The 23468-nt window shown below is 39.3% G+C and overlaps 1 protein-coding gene across 13 annotated transcripts in view; it reads left to right on the top strand.

Annotated features, from left to right (window-relative positions):
* The window catches only part of GRID1 (glutamate ionotropic receptor delta type subunit 1), a 772772-nt gene that overhangs the window by 483296 nt on the left and 266008 nt on the right, over positions 1-23468 (top strand). Inside the window, exon 1 of one of the 13 annotated variants that reach the window (XM_064145129.1) lies at positions 21594-21928. The exons of the other annotated variants lie outside the window; for them this stretch is intronic. Within the exon in view, the coding sequence (XP_064001199.1) occupies positions 21698-21928 (231 nt within the window). The 5' untranslated portion in view covers positions 21594-21697. Of the gene's footprint in view, positions 1-21593; positions 21929-23468 lie in introns of those variants that run through there. 13 annotated transcript variants of the gene reach the window in all.

The raw sequence follows: 23468 nt of genomic DNA on the forward strand, positions 1-23468 counted from the left end.
TGGAGAGAATCATAATAATATGTCAATGTGGTACAGGGTTTGGGGTTTGAAAAAAAAAAGCTGAATGGAAAGGATTTGCAGTTTGGGGTTTTGTTTGTTTGGTTTTGGAGTTTTGTGTTTTGTATTTTTTTTAACTTGATTTTCAATTGAAGCAGTTTGTTTTAAAGCAAATCAATATCCCTGAATTCCTTGCAATCCAGCACAACATAAGAGAAAAAACGAAACAGAACATAAACATGCCTAACGTGATTCATTTTCTTTGTCAGATACAAGAGCACAATACAAGGTAAACTAACAGTAGTTCATATAATGGCATTTATTTCTTCGCAGTGTGACTTTTAAACATTGCCATTCTTCTAAATTTGGCAGAGATCAAAAAATCAAGTTTACTTTTTTGTGAATATTTTTGCATCAGACTGTGGGAATTTACAGCTTGTTTATTCTCTTGGTCCCCTCAATTCCTTGCTCTGTTTTATATCAGAGCTGTTCGGGTTGTATAGTATTCCAGGCAGACACCATTGTCTTTGCATGCCACATACAATACATTTCCTGTATTTTTTCTTATTCTTGCTGCATTTACCAGGAAAATTACCATGAAACGGGATTTTATTTTATAAGAATTTACTCACTTGTGGTACTAAATCATAGATTAATAGAATCATAGAATCAACCAGGTTGGAAGAGACCTCCAAGATCATCCAGTCCAACCTAGCACCCAGCCTTGTCCAGTCAACTAGACCATGGCACTAAGTGCCTCATCCAGGCTTTTCTTCAACACCTCCAGGGATGGTGACTCCACCACCTCCTTGAGCAGCCCATTCCAATGCCAATCTCTATGCCAACAGCTTCCTCCTAACATCCAGCCTGTACTTCCCCAACACAACTTGAGACTGTGTCCCCTTGTTCTGTTGCTGCTTGCCTGGAAGAAGAGACCAACCCCCACCTGGCTACAGCCTCCCTTCAGGGAGTTGTAGACAGCAATGAGGTCCCCCCTGAGCCTCCTCTTCTCCAGGCTAAACAATCCCAGCTCCCTCAGCCTCTCCTCATAGGGTTTGTGTTCCAGGCCCCTCACCAGCTTCGTCGCCCTTCTCTGGACACGTTCCAGCACCTCAACATCTCTCTTGAATTGAGGAGCCCAGAAGTGGACACAGTAATCAAGGTGTGGCCTGACCAGTGCTGAGTATGGGGGAAGAATAACTTCCCTTGTCCTACTGGCCATACTGTTCCTGATCCAGGCCAGGATGCCATTGGTTCTCTTGGCCACCTGGGCACATTGCAGGCTCATCTTCAGCCTACTATCCACCAGTACTCCTAGGTCCCTTTCTTCCTGGCTGCTCTCCAGCCACTGTCCCCATTATAGTCCTCCATTATAGTGATAGCATAAATGAACATTATCAAGAGGATAAGCAGAAGCAAGTGATGAAATCTTAGGATAAAAGCACTCTATTTAAAATGAGCCTGAATATATGCCAAACAGATTTTAAAATTCTCTGTGCAGGTGAATATTGTACCCTTTCCATCTAAAAAAGCTTTCAGTTTTCTTCAGAGGTCTTCAGAATAGGATGGTTTTGTTGTCTTTTATTAACACACTTTAGGAGGAAACCAGAAGTTCAGAAAATAGTTATTGCAATATTAGAAAGAAGCCATTAATTCTTATCTTTATTTGTTCAGCATATAATTTCCACAGAAAATTATTTTATTAAAATTGAGATGAGCTGCAAGAGAGTGCATTTCTATCTCACTTTAGTTTTAGTTTGCAAGCCATCATGCTATTGTGATCATAGAATTAGAAAAAAAAATAGACACTCACTGCCTAATTGATGTGAAAATGTGTGAACTGTTTGTGTCCCTTTGTGGTTTTCATCTTTGTCTTTTAGCACTGTCCATAAAGAACTCTTAATTCTGCCTATCATATTTATTCTTCTAGACCAGACTGTGAGGATGTTAAGTTCTTCACAGAGAGAGTGATTTGCCATTGGAATGGGCTGCCCAGGGAGGTGGTGAAGTCACCGTCCCTGGAGGTGTTCAGTAAAGCCTGGCTGAGGCACTTAGTGCCATGGTCTAGTTGACTGGCTAGGGCTGTGTGCTAGGTTGGACTGGATGATCTTGGAGGTCTTTTCCAACCTGGTTGATTCTATTCTATTCTATTCTGTTCTGTCAGTACAAGACTGACAGTGTTGGCTGATTGCAGAATGGCTATGGAGTCAGTGGATAAAAACAGTTTATATGGAATCTCAGAATGGTCTTACCTACATTTTTAGAAAACTCACTGTTGTCGGAACTGAAGAAAAAAATGATGGTTCACAGAATCACATAACGTTAGGAGTTGGAAAGGACCTGCAGAGATCACCGAGTCTGAGCCCACTGCCAAAGCAGGGTCATTTAGGGCAGGCCACACAGGAATGCATCTTTTGAAAGTCTCCAGAGAAGGAGACTCCACAACCTCTCTGGGCAGCCTGTTGTAGTGCTTCATCACCCTCACTGTAAAGTGATGCCTCCTTATGTTGAGGTGGAACCTCTTGTGTTCTAGCTTCTACCCATTATTTCTTGTCTTTTGCTGCCAAGTTGTGCTGGAGAAGGTCTAGGCTGGATGTTAGGAGGAAGTTCTTGACAGAGAGTAATTTGCCACTGGAATGGGCTGCCCAGGGAGGTGGTGGAGTTGCTGTCCCTGGAGGTTTTCAAGAAAAGACTGGATGAGGCACTTAGTGCCATGGTCTAGTTGATTGGCTAGGGCTGGGGGATAGGTTGGACTGGATGATGTTGGAGGCCTCTTCCAACCTGGTTAATTCTACTACCACCACAGGTTAGCACCTGCTCAGCTTTTGGTTATAGGTCAAAGGCTTTCAAGTGACTCAAATGATGATAGAGTATGTTCTTGTTCACTGAAAAAACTTTCAGCTTGTTAGAAATCAACAGTGAGAATATTTTACTGACCTAGTGCATTGCTGTCAAGTATTATTTTTATTTATTACAGTTAGCTTTGTATTCTGATTTGCCCTTCATCATTTTTACCTTTGTAAATCTTCCTTTTGAGGGTTGAAAAGCATTTGGAAGTTTTAATGGGAAGGTATAAAAAGTAGAGATAAATAAATGGTGAGAGTATAGATTTTACTTTCATGTGCTGGCTATCTTATAATTAAGCTTGGCTGCTACAACTAATTAGAGTGTTCCAATTAAGATCATTGTTCCAATCTGCTGGCATCTACTGTGTTGGTTGTTGAAGGCTGTCAGCTGCCTTGCTGTGAACTAACTTCATACTGCTCAAAGTGACAGAGAAGTTGTCCTGGAGTGCTGTTTCACAAAATCAACAGCACAGGGAAAAGTATTCCTTATACCTTTAAAACAGAAGGTTTTGCACAGTGGAAGAGACTTAGAAAGAAACAGCATATCATGCATTATTGATGTTCTGTATTACCTGCTAGAAGTATCTGTCTATTAAAATAGTTCTGTACACACCCCTTGCCACAGGGTTCCTCACAAGTTTTTATGTCCTGAACTTCAATGCCTGACAGAGATTCCTGCCTCTTCAATGAGGCAGCAGGGGTGGAGACAGCAAAGAAGCAATAAAAATCACATAGAGCACATCTGTAGTTTATTAATTTGAGCTGCCTTTGCAGTCCCAGACCAACATTTCTTACCAGCACAAAGAGGCTTGTGGTCACTAAAGACAGGATGTTTGCAGGGCTGCCATATGCTGGAGGGTTCTTCCTGCACTGAAGTGCTGAGCATCTTCAGAACTGAGCACATTTGTAAAATCATTAATATGTTCAGAGGCTCTTATGGTCCTACTTATGTTCCATCTGAGAAGCAGTAGAGAGAAAAATTGCTGTTTCTATTTTTAGAGTACTTTCAGTGAGTTTGGACTAAAAAGGTCACCTATGTATTCCTCTGGTGCCCTGTGCCACAGAATAGGTCTCTAGGCACTAGCATGAAAACAAATAGTATTTCCTAATTATAACAGAAACTGAGGGTTGCTGGATGTGGAGTATAAGTCTCCAAAGTAGAGTAGATGCTATTTTGCTTTGCAAAAGCACTTAGAAACTTGTATAAGATTGGGCTCCTCCCTAGACTAGACAATTTGCAGAATCTGAGTGAATGACCATCCTATTTCACTTTAATAAACTCAAGGAGAAAAAATAATCAGAGCAGTCTATGCCCTCTGCAGAATATAGGTCTATTACATTTACATTTATTGAGGGCATATTTGCAATCTTATTGCAGCCATTTTCTTTCCTGAATGTGTTTTAATAGCATTAGAGTGTTTTTTCTCTGGTAGCTGTGATGCTATTTGGTGCAGCTGACATGTTTGTCCACGTTTCAGATGCTGTGCTAGCAGCTCTTTTCTTGCATGTAGCTGCAGTATTAGCAGATACTGTTTAAAGAATGATTTCTATTCTAGCAGGAACTAACCTCTTATAGAATCAAAGAATGGTCTGGGTTGGAAAGGACCTTAAGTATTGTCTAATTCCAATTCCACTGCTGTGTGCAGTGTCCTGACTTGTGAGGTCTTTAGTGGTATCGGAGGGGTGAAGTGAGGCAGACTGACACCCAAATAGCTGGAATAATTGTAGATTTGTTGATTATACATTTGTGCAGCTCACACTGATTATACAGTTTCCCTTAAGGAACATGAGATGATTGCTTATTGTGCACCAGGAGTGTAATACTACCACAAAGATTAAGAAATGAGGAAAAAAAAGTTGAAATATTTTCAGATAGGAAGGTAACTTAATCAAGTCTCTAAGATATGTGTAGAATCAAGGGAGATAATTAAAGTCATCAGGATGTTAGGAATACAGATTCACAGATTGCATTGAGTTGGAAGGGACCTTTAAATGTCATTGTGTTCAACCCTCCTGGAGTAAGCAGGGACATCTCCAACTAGATCAGACTGCCCAGGGCCACATTGAGTCTGAGCTTGAATAGCTCCATGTCTCTGGGCAGCCTATTCCAGCATTTCACCATTCTCCATTCTCACTGTAAAGAGCTTCCTCCTTATGTTCAACCTAAACCTGTTCTGCTCCATTTTCAAACCACTGCTCTTCATCCTACTGCTACAAGCCCTTCTAAACAGTCTCTTCCCAGCCTTCCTGTAAGTCCCTTTAAGATACTGAAATGTAGCTATTCTGTCTTCCTGGAGACTTCTTGTGTCCAGGCTGAACAGCCCAAATTCTTTCAGTCTGTGTTCATAAGAGAGATGCTCTAGCCATCTGATCATCTTGGTGGCCTCCTCTAGACATTTGCCAGCAGGTCTATGTTTCTCATGTGTTGGGGCCCTAGAGCTGGACACAGTACTCTGGGTGAGATGCCACCAGAGTAGAGTGACAGAATTACCTCTCTCAGCCCACTGGCTGTGCTTCTTTCAATGTAGCCCAGGATGTGACAGTCCCAACAAAAGCTTTTTTTCCAGTGTGTATAGCTTTGTCTTTAGTTTTTTGATATTCCAGGATCCCTCTTATAAGGAAATTCATTTATTTGGCTGTACATATTTGAGAAATATCTAGCTTATACGTCCATATGCTCCTATGCTTGGAACATGTAATTTGTAAAGATTATGTATATACAGAAGATATATAACTACATATTATAGAAAATGTGGTTTATAGTAAAAAAAAACCCAAAAACTGTCATTTTCTGATCTGGAAGTTAGGCAGAACTAAAAGCTAACTACAAATTCAAGTCTATTATGGAGTTTGATATGTGTGATACACAGTAAAAAAAAACCTCCTAAACACACCTTAAAAAATTACTTGATAAATAATGCCAAACCTCTTGAGTAATTTTATATTTACCGCAATAAAATAGTAAAGTATTAAGATGTATCACTCAACTACAGGAAGGATAATTTAGGATAAATGCAACTTTTTGAACTTTTGGTGGAAATACGGGCAATAAGATTTTAGTGGTGGTTATACACCAATAGAAATCTTTGTCTGCAAGAATTTGGTAATGATCTGGACAACCAATAGAGAGCTTCCAGCAGGAAACTCAGCGATTTTGAATTCCTAGCATAGTAAATTTTTGCCTTAAGTGAAAGGCAAAAATTCTGCTGGTATCCTGGATGACCTACATAGGACACATTATCCTTTTAGAATATACCTAATATTTATAGACATAGAGGAGTATCCTCAAGACCTGATAGAGGGGAAAGAGTCTTATTGCCTCTTTTGTTATATGTTTATGTTTTTCTTCTACTTGTTTTCTCTTACTTTGGAGAGCTGTTGTCTTGGCCACCATATTTTTGAGCAAAGAACTCTGGAATACACACACAGAACATCCTAAATGCTACTGCTCACTGTTTCTATGTGATGTGGGTGCTTTTTGTCCACATAAATATGAAACATAGCTCTATCTGTTCTGAGTGTAGTAAAGCCTGGTCAAAAGAGGAAAAACTCAAGTGTTGTGAGTGTTTGTTTTCTCTCTTGTAGGAATGATGTTAGGAATCATGACCTGAAGGAAAAGACACATTCAAAGTAAATCTTTCTTTAAAAATATATATTTACAAGTCATAGCTTCAGCCACAGTCATGAAGCGTTGTGTTTTTGCTCCACATTTCAGATGCCATAAAATTGTAACATATTAATTTTAATACTATATATGTTAATAGAAACCACAGAATCCTTCTCTCTGTCGCTGGTGAACAAGGAGTTTTGTTTATAGCTAGAAAGACTGTAGTATTTTGTCTTTAGAAGGTCTACAATTTAAAAGATTTGGGTTTGTTTATTACATTTTTAAGGCAATATAGTAACTCTAGGGGACAAAAATGTTTCACACTAGTTTAAAGCCTCATTTGAAGAAAAAAAAAGAGAGCTATGGTAATTTTGGTAATGTAGGTGTTCTTTAAGTCCTCAGGTAATAAACATGGTGCTATTACAGAATCACAGAATGTTAGGAGTTGGAAGGGACTGCAAAAGATCATCCAGTCCAAACCCCCTGGTAGAGCAGGGCCACCTGGAGTAGGTAACACAGGGATGTATCCAGGCAAACTTGGAATGCCTCCAGTGAAGAAGACTCCACAACCTCTGTGAGCAGCTTATGGTATAGTACTCAGTCACCTTCAAAGCGAGAAAGTTTTGCCTTAAGTTTGCACAGAACCTCCTATGCTCCAGCTTGCACCCATTGTCCCTTGTCCTGTCATTGCACAACACTGAGAAGAGCCTGGCCCCATCTTCCTGATGCTTGCCCTTCACATACTTCAAACGTGGATGAAGTCACCTCTGAGTCCCCTCTCCTCCAAGCTAAAGAGACCCAGCTCCCTCAGCCTTCCCTCATGTGATGGTTTGGGCATTAACCCACCCCCCCACACTTTGAATTTGCCCCAGCTAACTCAGAAGGGCTCTAGGAATATAAATGAAGCTATTTATTTTACAGCAGCACAATATACAAGTAGCTATTTACAATATATACAGTTACATACAAAGAAAAAGTAATACAGAAGCACAACTCCCCACCCAGAAACCTGAGTCCCCAGGAGGGGTTCTCAACCACCCCAACACCTCCCCTTGCCCTCTCAACCTTACTCCAAATCCTGAGAAGGGAATAAAGGTGCAGCCAAGAGGTTAAGAAGGAAGGTTAGTGGCAGTGAGTTTAAGGAGATGTGGCTTGGTCTGAAGACAAAGGCAGAGTGAGAGACAAAATGGAGAATGTTATCTAATGTTTTACTTCTTCCCAGACTTCTCAGCGGGACTGTGAGAGAAGAGACACAACCATGTTTACCTTTCATAGCCAATTATCTAGTTCTTTTCACCAAAACATTCTAGCTTACTTCGAACTAGCACACCTCAAAAGCAAGATATGCCACTCCCTTAATCATCTTTGTGGCTACTATTGAGTAATAAAATTTGATCCCTGGTATTAAAGCATGAGCTAGTGGAATATCATAGAATCATAGAATCATAGAATCAACCAGGTTGGAAGAGACCTCCAAGATCATCCAGTCCAACCTATCACCCAGCCCTATACAGTCAACTAGACCATGGCACTAAGTGCCTCATCCAGTCTTTTCTTGAAGACCCCCAGGGACGGTGCCTCCACCACCTCCCTGGGCAGCATATGAGGCAAAACAGGCAAAAAGCAAATATTTGCTTGTTATTAGTAGTTATTTTAATTTTTAAAAATGAAACCCAGCAGGTGAGAACATCTTACACGTAGTTTACAAATTGTGCATTATATTATACATTCATTAAGGAGTTGTATAGGAGTAAAGATCTGTAGCAGTAATAAAGAGAAAGTTCTGGTAAGCTTTTCTCCAAAAGAATCATTGACTTTTACCACAGAGCCAATAGCAGTGAAACTTATTCTTTCCTTTCTGCAAGATCATTTGTGATATATTCTCACAGCTTCTAGTCAGAAATACAGATCTCCCCAAAAAGTATTTTTTTTATCTTGCAATTTATTTTTCCTACTTGAAGAAGAGGACTGAATTTTGGCTTAGTTCTTTGGAGACAACAGAAAGATCTTTTTCATAAGGAAAATTAATGATATTTTTTACCAAAGTGAATGACTGGAATGCCAATGCAAAAAAAAACCAAGGATGCAGGAGTGAGATCCTGATCTAGTTCAAGGTTTTTATGGAGGATTTACCCATCCCTCTTTAGCCTTGCCATCTAGTTTTTATGTCTTCATTAACACATTTGTAGTTTTCAGTCTTTGGAGTTGCTGTGGTTATGCAGTTTGTGTTAAGTTCTAAAGTTCTGCTATAGAAGATTTCTAACAATTATCACCCACTCCAGAGTTTCAAGCATGGAATGTATATGTAAAACTCAATGCAAAGTGTTTTCCTAAAGCACTTCTTGCTGTATCTACAGAAACTGTATTGAGCCTTGAAATACTCAGCTTGCTGTAGTGTCAAATCTGAGTCACTAAGCTTTCTGAATCCCTCCTAGGGAAGCTGTGCTTTGGCAAAGCGATGCTCTGTACTTCTATCAGAGGTTCTCAGCTGTGGAAACCCAACAAACAACCACTTGTTCTTCTCAGGCTAAACGATTGTGCCAAAAATCCATTAAGTTCACTGACAGAATTTCAACAGAAACCTCTTGGGTGTCGCCAAAAGCTGTTCCAATTCACTACAATGAACATATATTAAATATATTTCTTGCAATACCTCTCTCTTTTCCTAGTGCAGTTAGTACTCCAATATTATAATATGGTTAAGCTCAGCACAAACAGAGATGAGGAAAGGAATGGAGGGAGTTTATTTCACTTTCCAAAGTTTGATTGTAAGCTGCTTGGTGGACTTTTATATAAAGTGTTTTTAATTTATGAACTAGCTGTAGCTAAGCCAAAGACACAACTGTGTACTGAAGCTCCACCTCCAGCCATTGTTTAGTTTTTAAATTTTTTGACATATTGCATGAAAAAAAAAATTGTAAGCCATGATCAATGGTGCTCACCTACTCAAAGTTGTAGCACACAGGTTACGAAATCCTCAAATACTTCTTTTCTTATTGGTAGAAAGAGATCCTGTAAGCAAGCTGTTAATGGTGAGAGAGATTGCACTGCCATATAGGATCTTTCATCCAATTTTGCAAGATGAGCTTTGCTTTTGAGGCTTCCATGGTGTTGTATTACAAGGTAGACTTCAAATGTTAATAACACCATTATCTATGTATGTGATTCACTTTGTTGTGTAATGGGATAAAAAAAATAACACTCTCATCCAAACACACCTTTGAAGCATTTATTTTGAAGTTCTTCTCCTTGGCAAAGATGATCAAGGAAAGAAAAACTTCATAAAGGTTATAATGTGGAAGGGAAAGGCATGTTGATCTTGAGTGACAAACAAGAAACAAAGTTTCACAGTTTCCTTTATACTACTCATGCTGCCCCTTTTAGTGGAATTTTAGTGTTAGAAACTTTGTATTTTTTAAACAACACTAATATCTTTGTTCCTTAATTGTGATTAATATATTTTTGCCTTACTTACAATAATATTCTTCTTTTCCTCTAAACTGTTGCAATTGTTTTATGGCTGTGTATTGTTTAAAATCTGCAAGTATAGGACCTTTGAATTATTTAGTATTAGAATCATAGACTTATTCCAGTTGTACAAGGCCTTAATATCAGGTCGAACTGTCTGGCCTGTCTGACCTTAATATCAAGTCTAACCTCACCCTGGCCATTAAACAAAGTCATGGAGTGGCATGTCCATACATTTCTTGTGCATTTTTAAGAGATGGTGACTCCACCACCTTCCTGGGCAGCCTGTTCCAATAACAGTACTCTTTTAGTAGAGAGTATTTCTCTAATGTCCATTCTAAACCTCCCCTGGCACCCTGTTTTATTAATTAGACAACTTGAGAGTGATTTGCATTGGAATGGGCTGCCCAGGGAGGTGGTGGAGTCACTGTCCCTGGAGGTGTTCAACAAAAGCCTGGATGGAGCACTTAATGCCATGGTCTAGTTGATTGGACAGGGCTGGGTGATAGTTTGGACTGGATGATCTTGGAGGTCTCTTCCAACCTGGCTGATTCTATGATTCTTTTAAATTCAAGTTAGTATCTAATAAGCCATTAATGTTTGAAAATGTTTATAATTCATGTTTCCAGATTGTATGGTTTTTGTGGTTTTTTTTTTTCATTTTCTGCTCTGCTAAAACATCCATACATAAAATCAGGAATTTCAATCAACGTGCAAATTCTAGTGCAGTCATAGTACCTCAGTGTATAATTAGCTGAAAATGAACAGACACACGTTTTCAGAAAGAAGACTGGGTTATAACTAACTCCTGATTAATTGAGAACCTTGCTGGATCACAGATAGAGCTAACAGGTTTGGTGTGGTTCAAGCAGGCAGGAATAAATTTCTTCAGTACATTTTATGGTGTAGACAGGCAGAAGAAATTAATTGCACTGAGATTTCCATTGCGTGACTCATACCACAGTCAGACTTTTTTTTTTTGTTAGTGTGATTCACACCCATGAAAACATTGTGTAAGGAAAAGGTATGCACTCTGAAATCACAAAATGGACAGCTTTTTCATATTTGTGTTGGTTAGTTTTATTGTATCTTCATATCCTGGGTTGGGCTGGCACAGGATGTGTTTCATGCCAGAGGAGTTAAAATAAAAACACTTGCGCAGAATTTGAGGTTAAATAGATACACTATTTGCAGAAGTTAACTAAAGTACAAAAGGTATAAGGCATAAAAGATACATACACACTCAGAAATCAGCCTTGGCCCAGCTCTTTGTGGATGTAGCAGTCTAGTGCCTGGGTACAGTTATGCAGAGCAAACATTGCATTGGATCCCTCTTCTCTCAAGACATTCAGGTTTAAGTACAGTTGCACTCTTACTCTTCTAGATATATTGAATAGTTTTGTCAACAGTGGCTGGGCATCTGCTGTTAAAAGTGAAAACAAAAAATGTATAGGCTGGGTGTTCGGAGGAAGTTCTTCTCCGAGAGAGTGATTGCCATTGGAATGGGCTGCCCAGGGAGGTGGTGGAGTCACTGTCCCTGGAGGTGTTCAAGCAAACTTAGTACCATGGTTTAGTTGACTGGCTAGGGCTGGGTGCTAGGTTGGGCTGGATGATCTTGGAGGTCTCTTCCAACCTGGTTGATTCTATGATTCTTCAGCTGGGCCCTAGCTAGGTCTCATCCAGGGCTCAACCAGCCAAACCTCTCTCCTGCACACCTCACTGTCCCCCTGCCAAGATAGATTAGGCCTGAGCTATGTAGCAGGACATAGCTTGCCAGCCAGGCCTCACTCCCATATAGAAGTGCACATTCAGAGCAGAGAGAAGAGAGAGCTAACTGGACAATCTGCTCCTTATCTTGGGAGATACAAGGGAAAGGAATAGAATGACAAATTAAAATATCCTGTGCACCCCTCTGAAGACTCTTTTCTACTCTCTGGAGGATTTTATCTCTGTGGTAGGACAGTTGGTCCTAAGGCTATGATGCTTCACTTCAACAATCAGCTCTCTCAGTGTCTGAAGGTTTTTCAACTGTGTATTTCAGAAGTACACAAGTATCTGTTCTAAACAATCTTCATATTTTATTGCTATTTTTAAGAGATCATTTGGCCCCTTCATTATAAGTCTCTCTAGGAAGTCTCTGGCTTTTGCTTCTGTTAACACTACTCCCTTCATATTTACTGGGTCTGTAACCTAGGGTCTGGGATGCAGAGTGAGAGGTCCTGCCATTAACAGTGGAAGAAAGGAAATGATCCATAATGTAAAGACTTTTGGAGAACTATGCTATATTGCTTCTACTGCTATCAGAATAGCTGCAGGGGGTATTGTCAGCTCCTCTTTCGAAGAGCAACACATTCCCTCCAAGTCCTCTATCACCCCTCTGTGCACACATTGACTAAGAAAGGTAGATTTGACCTAAGAAAATCAGGCTTTGGCATCACTGTCACTTTGCTGCTGTGGACAGCCTGTTTTCCACACCAGTTCTGGCTGAGGAGCTGAACTCCCTGCGCTGCTCCTCCAGTTAGTTGTTGGACTGGTCATGGCTTGCTTACTTACCAATCTTGGTTGGAGCATTTTAGAGCTACAGTAAAGGAGGACTGGACAAACAAGACAAAATCAATAGTAGTGTGGCCTTCTCTAAAATTTTCATCTAGGTTTCTTCTCTAATCAAAGAGAGATACCTTCAAAGGCTGATTCATTGGACCTATTTTGAACAGGATAAATTATTTCAGAGCTGTATATCTATTTCTATTGAATTTGCCTTATAGTGAGCTGCTTGGATTAAGCATCTGATTTTACATACCTAAAGTTATCTGATGTAAGTCTCTTAGAAATACACAAGGAGGAAAGACTTTTGTGTCCCTCATGCTGGAAGAATTGTTATTGAAAACAAAATGTTGCTTGTTACCACATTTAGCTTTATTACCTAAATTGGAAGTCATTAAGTGATGCTGACTGCAGTACAAATCTCTGTAAGGGTCTGTGACTTAGCCACCTAATGGAACGAGATATTCAGCTTGACAGTAATGATAATATCATGAAAATTGCTTATAAAAAACCAAAGTATTGGAATCATACCATCTTAAATGCCAAAAAAGACTGCATGAAATGCACTCACTGTGAGAAAACATGCTTGACTTTACAAGAAGGTTAATACTGTGAGTTACTAGTGATAATTTCCTGACTAGTCTTTTGACAAATTCCTGAATGCTGTTTGAGGGAAAGGGTACTCTCTTCTGTGAACTGAAAAACTGGCCAGTTAAGACAAAAAAACCCAAACATTTACACTGTCATTCAGACTAAATGTAATTTGTTTTTTAAGGCAAATGTTTATGGTCAGAAATTGGCAGTTTGAGATAATTATTTTTAGGGCCTTTAGGGTGGAGTGGTCAACAAGTTAACAAAATAATAATGTTTTTTTGGTTTGGGTTTTTGAGACAAAAGAATCTTAAATCCCCCAAACCACTGCATTAGTAGATCTGTTATTCTTTGCATGTCCTGTGCTGATTATCTCTGACCGTGGAAACATGCACCATGCTCCCTGGTTTTGCCTGTGACCTTGGCTGTACTGTTAACTGCTCTGAACTTCCATAACTCACTGCAGAAGTGTAGAATGATTTCAGGATGCCCACAAATCTCTATATTTCTATCGAGAAAGTGGTGCTCTCCATTAAGGAACAATACAGGAGTTTGGAAGCTGTGTCACCCAAGAGCATAACTTCTGTCCTGTCTCAGTGACTTGTACTTGTTTTCCAAGATACTCTACCATCAACAGTAGAGTTTAGTATTCCTCATACTATGACATTAATGAAAGGAGAACTCTAGCAGCACTGTGCAATAACTCTAGAAGGTTATTCAGTTTTGGACATTGCCTTTTACTTCCTCAGCATTGACTGGACAGAGTGGAACAACTGGGAGAGATAGTATTAGAAACAGTGTAAATGAACATTTTGCCTTTTGAATTCAATGAATTTGATCCATCTGTATTTACAAGCTGACCTGATCCCAACTACCAGAGCACTAAGATATGGTGCTGGAGGTCCACAGAAAATGGTAGATGAAGATTACAGATGATTCTGTAATAGAGATGATCCAGAGGTCCCATCTAGTCCTGTCAAGGATCCTTCATACCCAAAAACTACTTGGCTTTTCTTTGTATGTGACTTACAAATGTGTTAAAATGTAGCCATTTGTCTTCAGAAACTAACTTTATACAATTTCAGCCAGCCAAGATCTCATCATTATCAGCTGTATGATAAATGCTTAGTATTGGTCTAGATCAAATTTGATCCTGAGTTAAATGTAAGGAAGTCTCCATACAGAAATTTTATCATGCTACTTTACTGAGCCTATTTTCATAAGCAGTATGAAGTCACATTTTGTCAAAATATTGAAGACATAAAGTATATTCATATCATTTATTTGTTCTTCCCTTTTCTATCCAAATGAACATGGTATTCTGTGAGACGTTCATTTCTCAGAAGAATTTTCTGACAAAACTCCTGCCACAGAATTTCCTTGTTAATGATACACGGAAAGATTTGAAGAGCAAGGACCCACACTTTTATATTAAAATCTTCACATTATACAACAAAGAACCACTTTACAATTTAGTAAATTAATAAATGCTCACCTTCTATTGTTTATAGGATAATAGTGATAGTTTCAATTTTCTCATGTCACACTCAAGGGTTTTTTTTTCCCCTCTCCCCCTCTTTTCTTTGATAATGTGAATGCCATGCTGTTATATCCTTTAGAACTTAGCATCTTCTTATCTCTCTAAATGAGATAAGAGTCTTTGCTTCGGAAACAGCTTTTTATTTTAAGGTTTGGTTTTGTTTCTATTTCCCTACACCTTAAAAAGAGAAAGAAGAAGAAAGTCTTCTCCTGCCACACCAATTAACAGACAGTAATAGAACTCTGAAATGTTAAACAGAGCATTTTATAGACAACACTGGTAAATAGAAACACCAGAGTGTTGCTGTTCATTCCTGCAACAAATACAGACTTCCAAATCTTTCCCTACAGCACATGTGTGTTTGGCTGGTAATTTGTTATAGTGATATAATGGAGTAAAAGCCAGAATTAGGAACAATGAAATAACAGAGGAAACAAAGAATCTTTAGAAAACACTGGAAAAAGAAGTCACTTATTAATATTAGAATATAATTTAGGATGTATTTTTCTCTCTTGAAGGCACAATGTTCAGTCTAAATTCTGTGTTGCTCTCTACTAAAGCTTTCAGAAAGTAAGAAAATATGTGCAGAAGCACATGAACATGTATGTAAATAGATAATATCTCTATTAATTTTAGAGTTCTGAGCAATCAAGCACCAAGTTTTTCATGGTCTTGCAATGGCAGTAATGTATCAGTATCAGAGTGGTAAGCATACAGGTGGTAAATACTAAAACTTTTGCAAAGCATAAACATACATAGACCTATCCAAACAGTGCTAAGCCACAGACCTCATCATCTACGTGCTTACTCAAAGAGCCATATAATATTTGTGCACTTCCAGATGATGCATGCAAACAAAAAGTCTTATCAGCATTGTTTGTTGTTTGTTTTTCCCCCCTCTCCCTCAGATTTTTTTCCAAACTTAAGCTGCTAATGATCCTAATGACTTCTGCCTTTATGTACTGTATCCAAACTTCCTATTCATCCTGTCACTTTTAGGTATTGGACATTACCATTCTGTACATATTAGTTGTGGGGTACACAATTTTTCTTTTAAGAACGTTGGCAAATACTGGAGGGAATGTGGGGTTTGGATCAGCTCTGGAGTCAGTCAAGTGTGAATTGGCCGTGGATATATGCTGCCAAGTCTGCAGGGGAATACAATTGTTTTATTTTCATTTCCTGCCATGAGTAAATTCTCTCTTTCCTATTGGCAGAGAACAGCTTGTTCAGATTATATTTTAGTATGTATCAGTCCACATCCAGAAGATTTTTTATGTGTTCTTGATTTTTTATATGAAACCTTCATTTTATGTAATCCTTATGAGCAACCTTTTCATGAGAATGATATTCTAACAGTGGAATGGAGTACACACATTTCAAATGTGTTAGACTTCCAAAAGACCTTCCATTACTCATGCCATCTTTCATCCATCAGAAAAACCTTTTCCACATATGTAGTTATTAAAGTAGCTACTATTGGAACACACAGAGTAGAAAGCATCCAAATCCCACTGACAAAAATATTCCAAATTAATTTCTTAATACAAACTTTGTAGCTGAGGAAGCTCACAAGAAGGGTTCATTCTGAAAGTCTGTTCCATAATTTCACTTTATACCAAAATGAAGTATAGCAGTTGGGCACATGTTGAGTAGAATTTTGGAAGGGGGGAAGAAAAAGGTTTGGGAAAAAATACTTTCAGCCCTTAATGGGATTTTCCACCTTTCATTACTGATTGTTGAATATGTGATGGCTTTGAGTTAGTTGCTTTGTTAAAAGTGATATGTTTTATGACATATAATGGATTTGACCAGTATGTCTTTAGGGATATGCTTTAGGTGCAGGATGAAAGTTGTAATTCAAGAAATGTAGAGAAACTACCTCTTTCAGTTCAAAGCTAGTAGTTCACAGAGCTAGAGTGAAAGATGGAGTTGTCTTTCTGTTCATTACTCTGAGCCTCTGGTGATTCATCCTTCATGAGAACAAGTTAGAGAAATTTAATTTTACATCAGTTAAGTTTAGACCAAGTCCACCAGCATTTTCATGCTTTTAAACCTTAGTTTGTGTCAAGATGGTCTTGACTGGTTCAGGTAGTATTTACACACAGCCTCTGGATGTTCAAGGTTGTGAGGTTTAGAGGAAGAATTTATCTATGCTTGTCACATAAAAGTTCATATGCCTTGCCAGTCTGTCATGGGTATAATGACAGAAGTGTCTGAATGGATTTGAAGGGTGATGAGATGTTGCTTTTACCTTTACAAAATATGTGTGTCATACATTTGTATGCAAATGGGAAAATTCTGCTGTGTGACAAAAGGAGAAAATTGTATTGGTGCTTTCTGTTTCAAAGAGGCATTTCATGATTTATCACATTTACTCTACTGTATTGTTTTGGCTAATACTCTGCCTACTTAAAAAGGTATAAAGTCCTTTCAAATTTCTTCACAACGCTTGTGGTCAGCCTTGCATGAAAAGGCCATTTGTTCTCCAATATTAAAGCTTGTGCTTTCATGTAGTTCTGAGAATTTTCTATTACTGTAAATTAATTTCACTTCATTAAGTGGCTGGGTCACAGGCAAAGGAATAATAGCAGCCAGAGACACAGGAGATCACGAGTTTGAATAATTGTAAATTGGCACCCGCTCGCTTTCTCTCTAATATTGGGAAGAAGCTTCTGGCTGTCAAAGCCATTTCATTAATCAAAAAAGCCTGTGAATGTGAACTTTAAAGTTAGACAAGATAAAATTATTATCTACATGAACAATATTTTACAGTGTGGAACAATGAATTCTAGTCCTTATGGGAGACAGTGACACAATGGCAGAGATGCAGTTTTCAATGTTACATTGCTGTTATTTCAGGTCACTTGTGATTATCCAAAGTCATCCACTCAGCAGTAGAACATTATGCATATAGGGCTCAGTTGTGAAGAGATGACTTCAGAGCATGGAGAGTTTATTGTTTAGATATTCATTTGTCCTTTCATGTAAATTATTTCTTCTGCCAAGATGTTCATTAAAGCTGTTGCAATAATTTTCTCCCAGAGGAAAAAAAAGTGATAAGGTCTAATGAAAATGTTTTAATGAAAACAGATAACTAGTGTTCATTTCATATTCTTCCTTCTAAGCCTTGCCCAATGCTTGTTTGAAATGACTGAAGAGAGTCTTACTAATTTCAGTATATTTCTGATCAAAGCACTGATGTCTCAAGAAAGCTGAAGGGAGTCATCTATCCATAATCCTCTTGCCCTTACACAGAATGAAGCAAATGAAGTAGCATAAAAGGCCCTGAAATCTATCTCCAGTGAAGACGTTTCTTCAGAGGGCTGTAAAACTACTCTTTGATGAGTGAACTGGAAACTACATGTTCAGAGAGTCTGCATATAGGATATTGCAGCTGCTGGGAGCTGCAAACAAATTAGCCAGGAGGGAAGAGGTGTTTAAATTGTGGTGGACAGTGCTGTAGCATTTTCTCTGAAGCCTTATCACAAAGCATAACAGTGGTGTGGAGGTGCATTCCTGCTGCTTGCTTCTTAATTATCCCCTCTGTCACCTCTTTTTAAAATAAGGGTGAAAATTTTAGTTACAAATCTTTCATGCATGAAAGACTGAGCCTGCCTCCTCAGCTTGGAGGTGTGTGTGGCACAAAAAAATTCAGTCACAGACTTAGTTGTGAAGGAGAGCGAAGGCATATTTCTGTGCTGGGTCTTCTGAGAGCATTTTGGTGGTAGCAACATGTTGTCAGCTCTGTTAGAGGGTGCTGGTGGGTAAAAGCTGTCAGGACTTGCCTTGCACTGAAAGCACTCATGGTATCAACTATGCCTTTGATGCATTCAGATGGAAGAAGTGGTAATGCCTCCTTCTGAATTTCTCCTTGTACCCTGTTTGTCATTTGTTTACTCAATGAGAAAAGCTTGTTGTAAAGATTGATCACTAATTTATTAGCACGTCTATATTACCCATATCATTTATGATTTAAATCACGTAACTAAGGGTGGCAAAATTAGAGAAATGATAATGCTGCAAGTATTTACATACATAAATTCAAAAGGGAGATCTCTATGGGCCAGATTACTCATGCATTGTAAATCCTGTTTATTTAAGCAGAATGGTACTGAAAGTTTACACACATTGTTTAAGTTGCTGTCACTTACTTAAAACTTTAAAAGAACTTTGATTTTTGCATTAGATAGATGTTTCTGACATCTGTTTTTCCAAGGTTTCTCATTTTCTGTGGTAGTAGTTCAAACAGTGATAAGAACAAGATGTCTTATTTCACTTATTGCCACAATTATTCATCTGAGACAGCCTTTGAGCTTTCCCTGGCAATAGGATGGAGAAGTAGAGCTTGGAATTGTGTATATTGGTTTCCCAGGCTGCACAGACATGCAATGAAAGAGCAAGACTTAAAAAGCAATCAGTATATTGAACAATTAATCATCGGATATTAAAGTAAAAAGAAAGCTCAAGGTTGGTTGTGAAGTTTTCAGTAGTCACAGAGAAAAGTGCAGGCCCTTGTGAAGCTTGGGAAAGCTCTATAATATCCTACTTGGGTTTAAATTATCTCAATACAACTGTGTTTTGTTGTTGTTTCTCTTAAGCCATCATGAATTGTAGTAGTGGAATTTCAAATGAGAACAGTGTAAGGATTCCAGAACACCAATGTTTGGTTGGTTTTCTGTTGTTATTGTTTTGGGAGTTTGAGCAAGAAGAAATTTTAAGATGAATTTATGGCACTTGGTTTCAACGGTAGCTGTACCCTGTGTTAGAGGGTACTTGGAAGAATATGTATGCACCCTTGCATAGCTGTTAGGCAAGTAAGACTATGTATCTGTAGTTATGCTAAATGAAAATCAAGAATTACAGTGGCAAGAGAAAATGTCTTCCTCATTTTATAATTAGATGGACAGATGGAAATTTTTTTCTTGGCTTTTGTTAGTTTCTCACAGCATAATTTCAGGTGATGAAAGGTCACATCCCTGAGGAATAGAGAGTGAGAGAAAGTGAATCCTGTTATTTGCTCCATCCTAAGTATAGATGCAAGGCTCTGTCCAGTTCTGGGCCCCTCAATTCAAGAGAGATGTTGAGATACTGGAACATGTCCAGAGAAGGGCAACAAAGCTGGTGAAAGGCCTGGAACACAAACCCTATGAGGAGAGGCTGAGGGAGCTGGGGTTGGTTAGCCTGGAGAAGAGGAGGCTCAGGGGTAACCTCATTGCTGTCTACAACTACTTGAAGAGAGGCTGTAGCCAGGTGGGGGTTGGTCTCTTCTTCCAGGCAACCAGCAACAGAACAAGGGGACATAGTCTCAAGTTGTGCCAGGGGAGGTCTAGGCTGGATGTTAGGAGGAAGTTCTTCACAGAGAGAGTGATTTACAATTAGAATGGGCTGCCCAAGGAGGTGGTGGAGTCACCATCCCCGGAGGTGTTGAAGAAAAGTCTGTCTGAGGCACTTAGTGCCACAGTGTAGTTGACTGGACAGGGCTGGGTGATAGGTTGCACTGGCTGAGCTTGGAGGTCTCTTCCAACCTGGTTGATTCTATGATTCTATGAAGGTTCAATAATGAGGAGAAAAGGTGTTGGAGTAATGAAAACCAGCTTAAAAAAATTTTAAAAGCCTTGGGTTAGAATTGAAAGTATTTTTACTATATCTTATTGACTCTAGTATACTGTTAAAAATTAATATTGAGTATTATGAATGTTACATTTGTTTATGAATATCAAATATTATTTATTAATAGTTAAAAAATCAGGAAAATCCCATAAGATTTGTTTAGATTGTCAGTCAACAGTAAGTAGTTGCACCAAGGGTATTTATAAACATGGAATTAAACAGTTTAAACAATCAGAACTTGGAAAATAGGAATGTGAAAACAGGAAAATTCTAACTGCGCTTGTAGAGCCTTATCATTAACTCTAGCATATGTACTCATGACACGTTGATCCTTGAGTAGGTTTCCTGTACAAAGCTGCTTCCAAAAACTGCAATTATGATCCCAAGGGTAAAAATACAAAATATATTCCAGGCAGAGAGAAAAAGAGGAGACCTAATGCCACTATTGCCATTAAACTATGGCACGTGACACTGAGGTAGAAAAGAAACAAACTCTATGTTTTTTCTAGGCTTTTACACATTATATGCTTGTATTGGAAATTAGTAATAGTTATGACTTAGGAATATTAATTTCTGTATGCATGTTATTTTTATTAATATCAAGAAATCAGAATTCCCTGAGATTCTTTGGATTTTCAGTCATCAGGAAGTAGTTGCACAGAGTTACACAGTTTAAGCTTGGAAAATAGAATCATAGGATCATAGAATCAACCAGGTTGGAAGAGACCTCCAAGATCATCCAGCCCAACTTAGCACCCAGCCCTAGCCAGTCAATTAGACCATGGCACTAAGTGCCTCATCCAGGCTTTTCTGGAACATCTCCAGGGATGGTGCCTCCACCACCTCCCTGGGCAGTCCATTCCAATGGCAAATCACTCTCTCTGTGAAGAACTTCCTCCTAACATCCAGTCTAGACCTACCGTGGCACCACTTGAGACTGTGTCCCTTTGTTCTGTTGCTGGCTGCTAGTAACACAAAACCAGGAAAAAAAATCCAGCTATGCTTATGGAGTCTTGGCATTCACTCCAGCATATGTACTCATGACACTTTGATCCCTGAGTAAGTCTCCTGTATCAAAGACACTTTCAAACTCGTGGTAATGATCTCAGGATAAAATACAAAATTTTCCAGGCAGAGGTAGGAGATGCTGCTGAGCTGGCAGGTGTGAGCTGCGTACAGGTGGCTGCCGTCAGCAAGCTGCAAACAATGAGAGGCAGGAAGGCTGAGTGCAGAGGGTGGCTGAGTGCAATGGGCGGCTGAGTGCAGAGGGTGGCTGAGTGCAGAGGGTGGCTGAGTGCAGAGGGTGGCTGAGTGCAGAGGGCGGCTGAGTGCAAAGGGCGGCTGAGTGCAGAGGGCGGCTGAGTGCAAAGGGTGGCTGAGGGCAAAGGGTGGCTGATTGCAGAGAGGCATCGTCTCTGAATCATCCCCCTTTAAATAGCTCCTTTTGAAAATCAAGCTGGCCAATAGACACTAGCACCATTGTTCTGGCCAATGAATTCAAAGCTTTGTGCCTCATTTGACCACCCAAGGCATGCTGAGGGCAGCACAAAACACCTGACAGGCGGTGCTAAGCCCCCTAGCCCTCAAGGCTTTGCTGGGGCCACACCCTTATTGTTTGCTCATCTGACTCCACTCCCAGACCCACAAGACAGGAGGAAGAGGGCAAGGGTTACAAGTGGCCTTTCAGGATTTATGCCCTACCAGGACAATACTGGTTGCCAGGTAAGTGCATAATTTGACTAATAAATCCTATTTAGGTATAGGCAAATGTGAAATTCAATAGCCAACACATATGCCAATAATTTTTACTTGTTAGCACTTGTACAGTGCTGTTGTTCTAGATGATACATGTTCTACATGTTTGCCTACCTGTGGCAGTTTTAGATTTACAACATTTTATGCACGTGAATATGTGTTTATCTATCTAAATGCAAAGTGAGTTATTCCTGTACATCAAACTTGAAAAAAGTTGCTTGTATTTTTCCAATAATTTTATGACAAATCTAGGAACAATTTTTTTTTGAGTCCTAATTCACTATAGTGAGAAGAAAAATGTGTCTACAATACCCCTTACACTTGGAGCTGGATAGTTTGGGCATTGTTTCTGGCCTGATTTTCTTTCCTCCATTTTTCTTTTTCTGTTTGTTTCGTGTGCCTGTCCCTAGACATCTGTATGAGTGTATGCATGTGTGGGAATATATCCACACAAATGTGCACATAAACACATATATATCTACAGGGCAGAGTGATTCTGGGTAGTGTCTGGACAATTCTGGTTATAAGACTGTCATGTATTGGGTGTTCTCCTCCCCCCCCACTTTAGAAATTACCCAGACTAGTCTCAGCTGGCTCTGGAAATATGAATGAAGCTTATTATTTACAGCTGGCACAATATACAAGCAGATATTTACAGTATATACAGTTATAGACAGAAATAAACAAGGTAAAAGGTAATACAGAAACACAACTCCCCTCCCAGAAACCTCAGTCCCCAGGAGGGGCTCTCAACCACCCCTGCACCTTCCCCCTGCCCCTTCTTAACCTTACCCCAGTCGTAAAGAAGAATAGAGGTTCAGCCAAGAGGTTAAGAAGCAAAGGTGAGTGGAAGGCGAGGTTAGGGAGATGCATGCAGCTCAGCCAGCAGCCCAAGCTAGAGTGAGAGAAAATGGTGAGAGTGTTATCTAACGTTTTCATTTCTCCTTCCCAAACTCCTCAGCGAGACTTTTGAGGGAAGTGGACATCACCACTGTTTTCCTTTCACAACCTGTGATCTAGTTCTTCTCACCAAAGCATTCTGGCTAGCTTCAAACTAGCACAAAGCCTCAGATTAATTAAGAACAAATACTACTGTCACCTTCTGGCATTCAACTGAAAACAATCAAACCACAGTCTTAGGAGTAGCTGCAGGCAGAACACAATAGGATGTAATTTGCAAGCATGAACTTGCAGTGATATACTTGTAAGTTAAAGTTTTGGTTTCTGTTTGAATGCTGTATTAGAGGAACCCATAAAAGGCACAGATAGCCGAGAATACACATTTTTGAACTATTCTTCAGGTGGAGATACCAAACGGGACATGGGTAAGAATGAGCTTCTAGTGAGGGCCTCTGGTACAGTGGCAGAGTATTTACAAGTATATGTTGACTTTTCCATCTTCTGGAATAGAAAGAGCAGGTTCAGCACATCTTTGGCTGCGTTGAGCCCTTCTGATGCTACTGAAGGCAGGAAAGATTGCGGATTTTTAAAGCAAGGATTACTGTTG

This window comes from Pogoniulus pusillus, chromosome 6 (assembly GCF_015220805.1).
Source record: "Pogoniulus pusillus isolate bPogPus1 chromosome 6, bPogPus1.pri, whole genome shotgun sequence".
Taxonomy (NCBI): Eukaryota; Metazoa; Chordata; class Aves; order Piciformes; family Lybiidae; genus Pogoniulus; species Pogoniulus pusillus.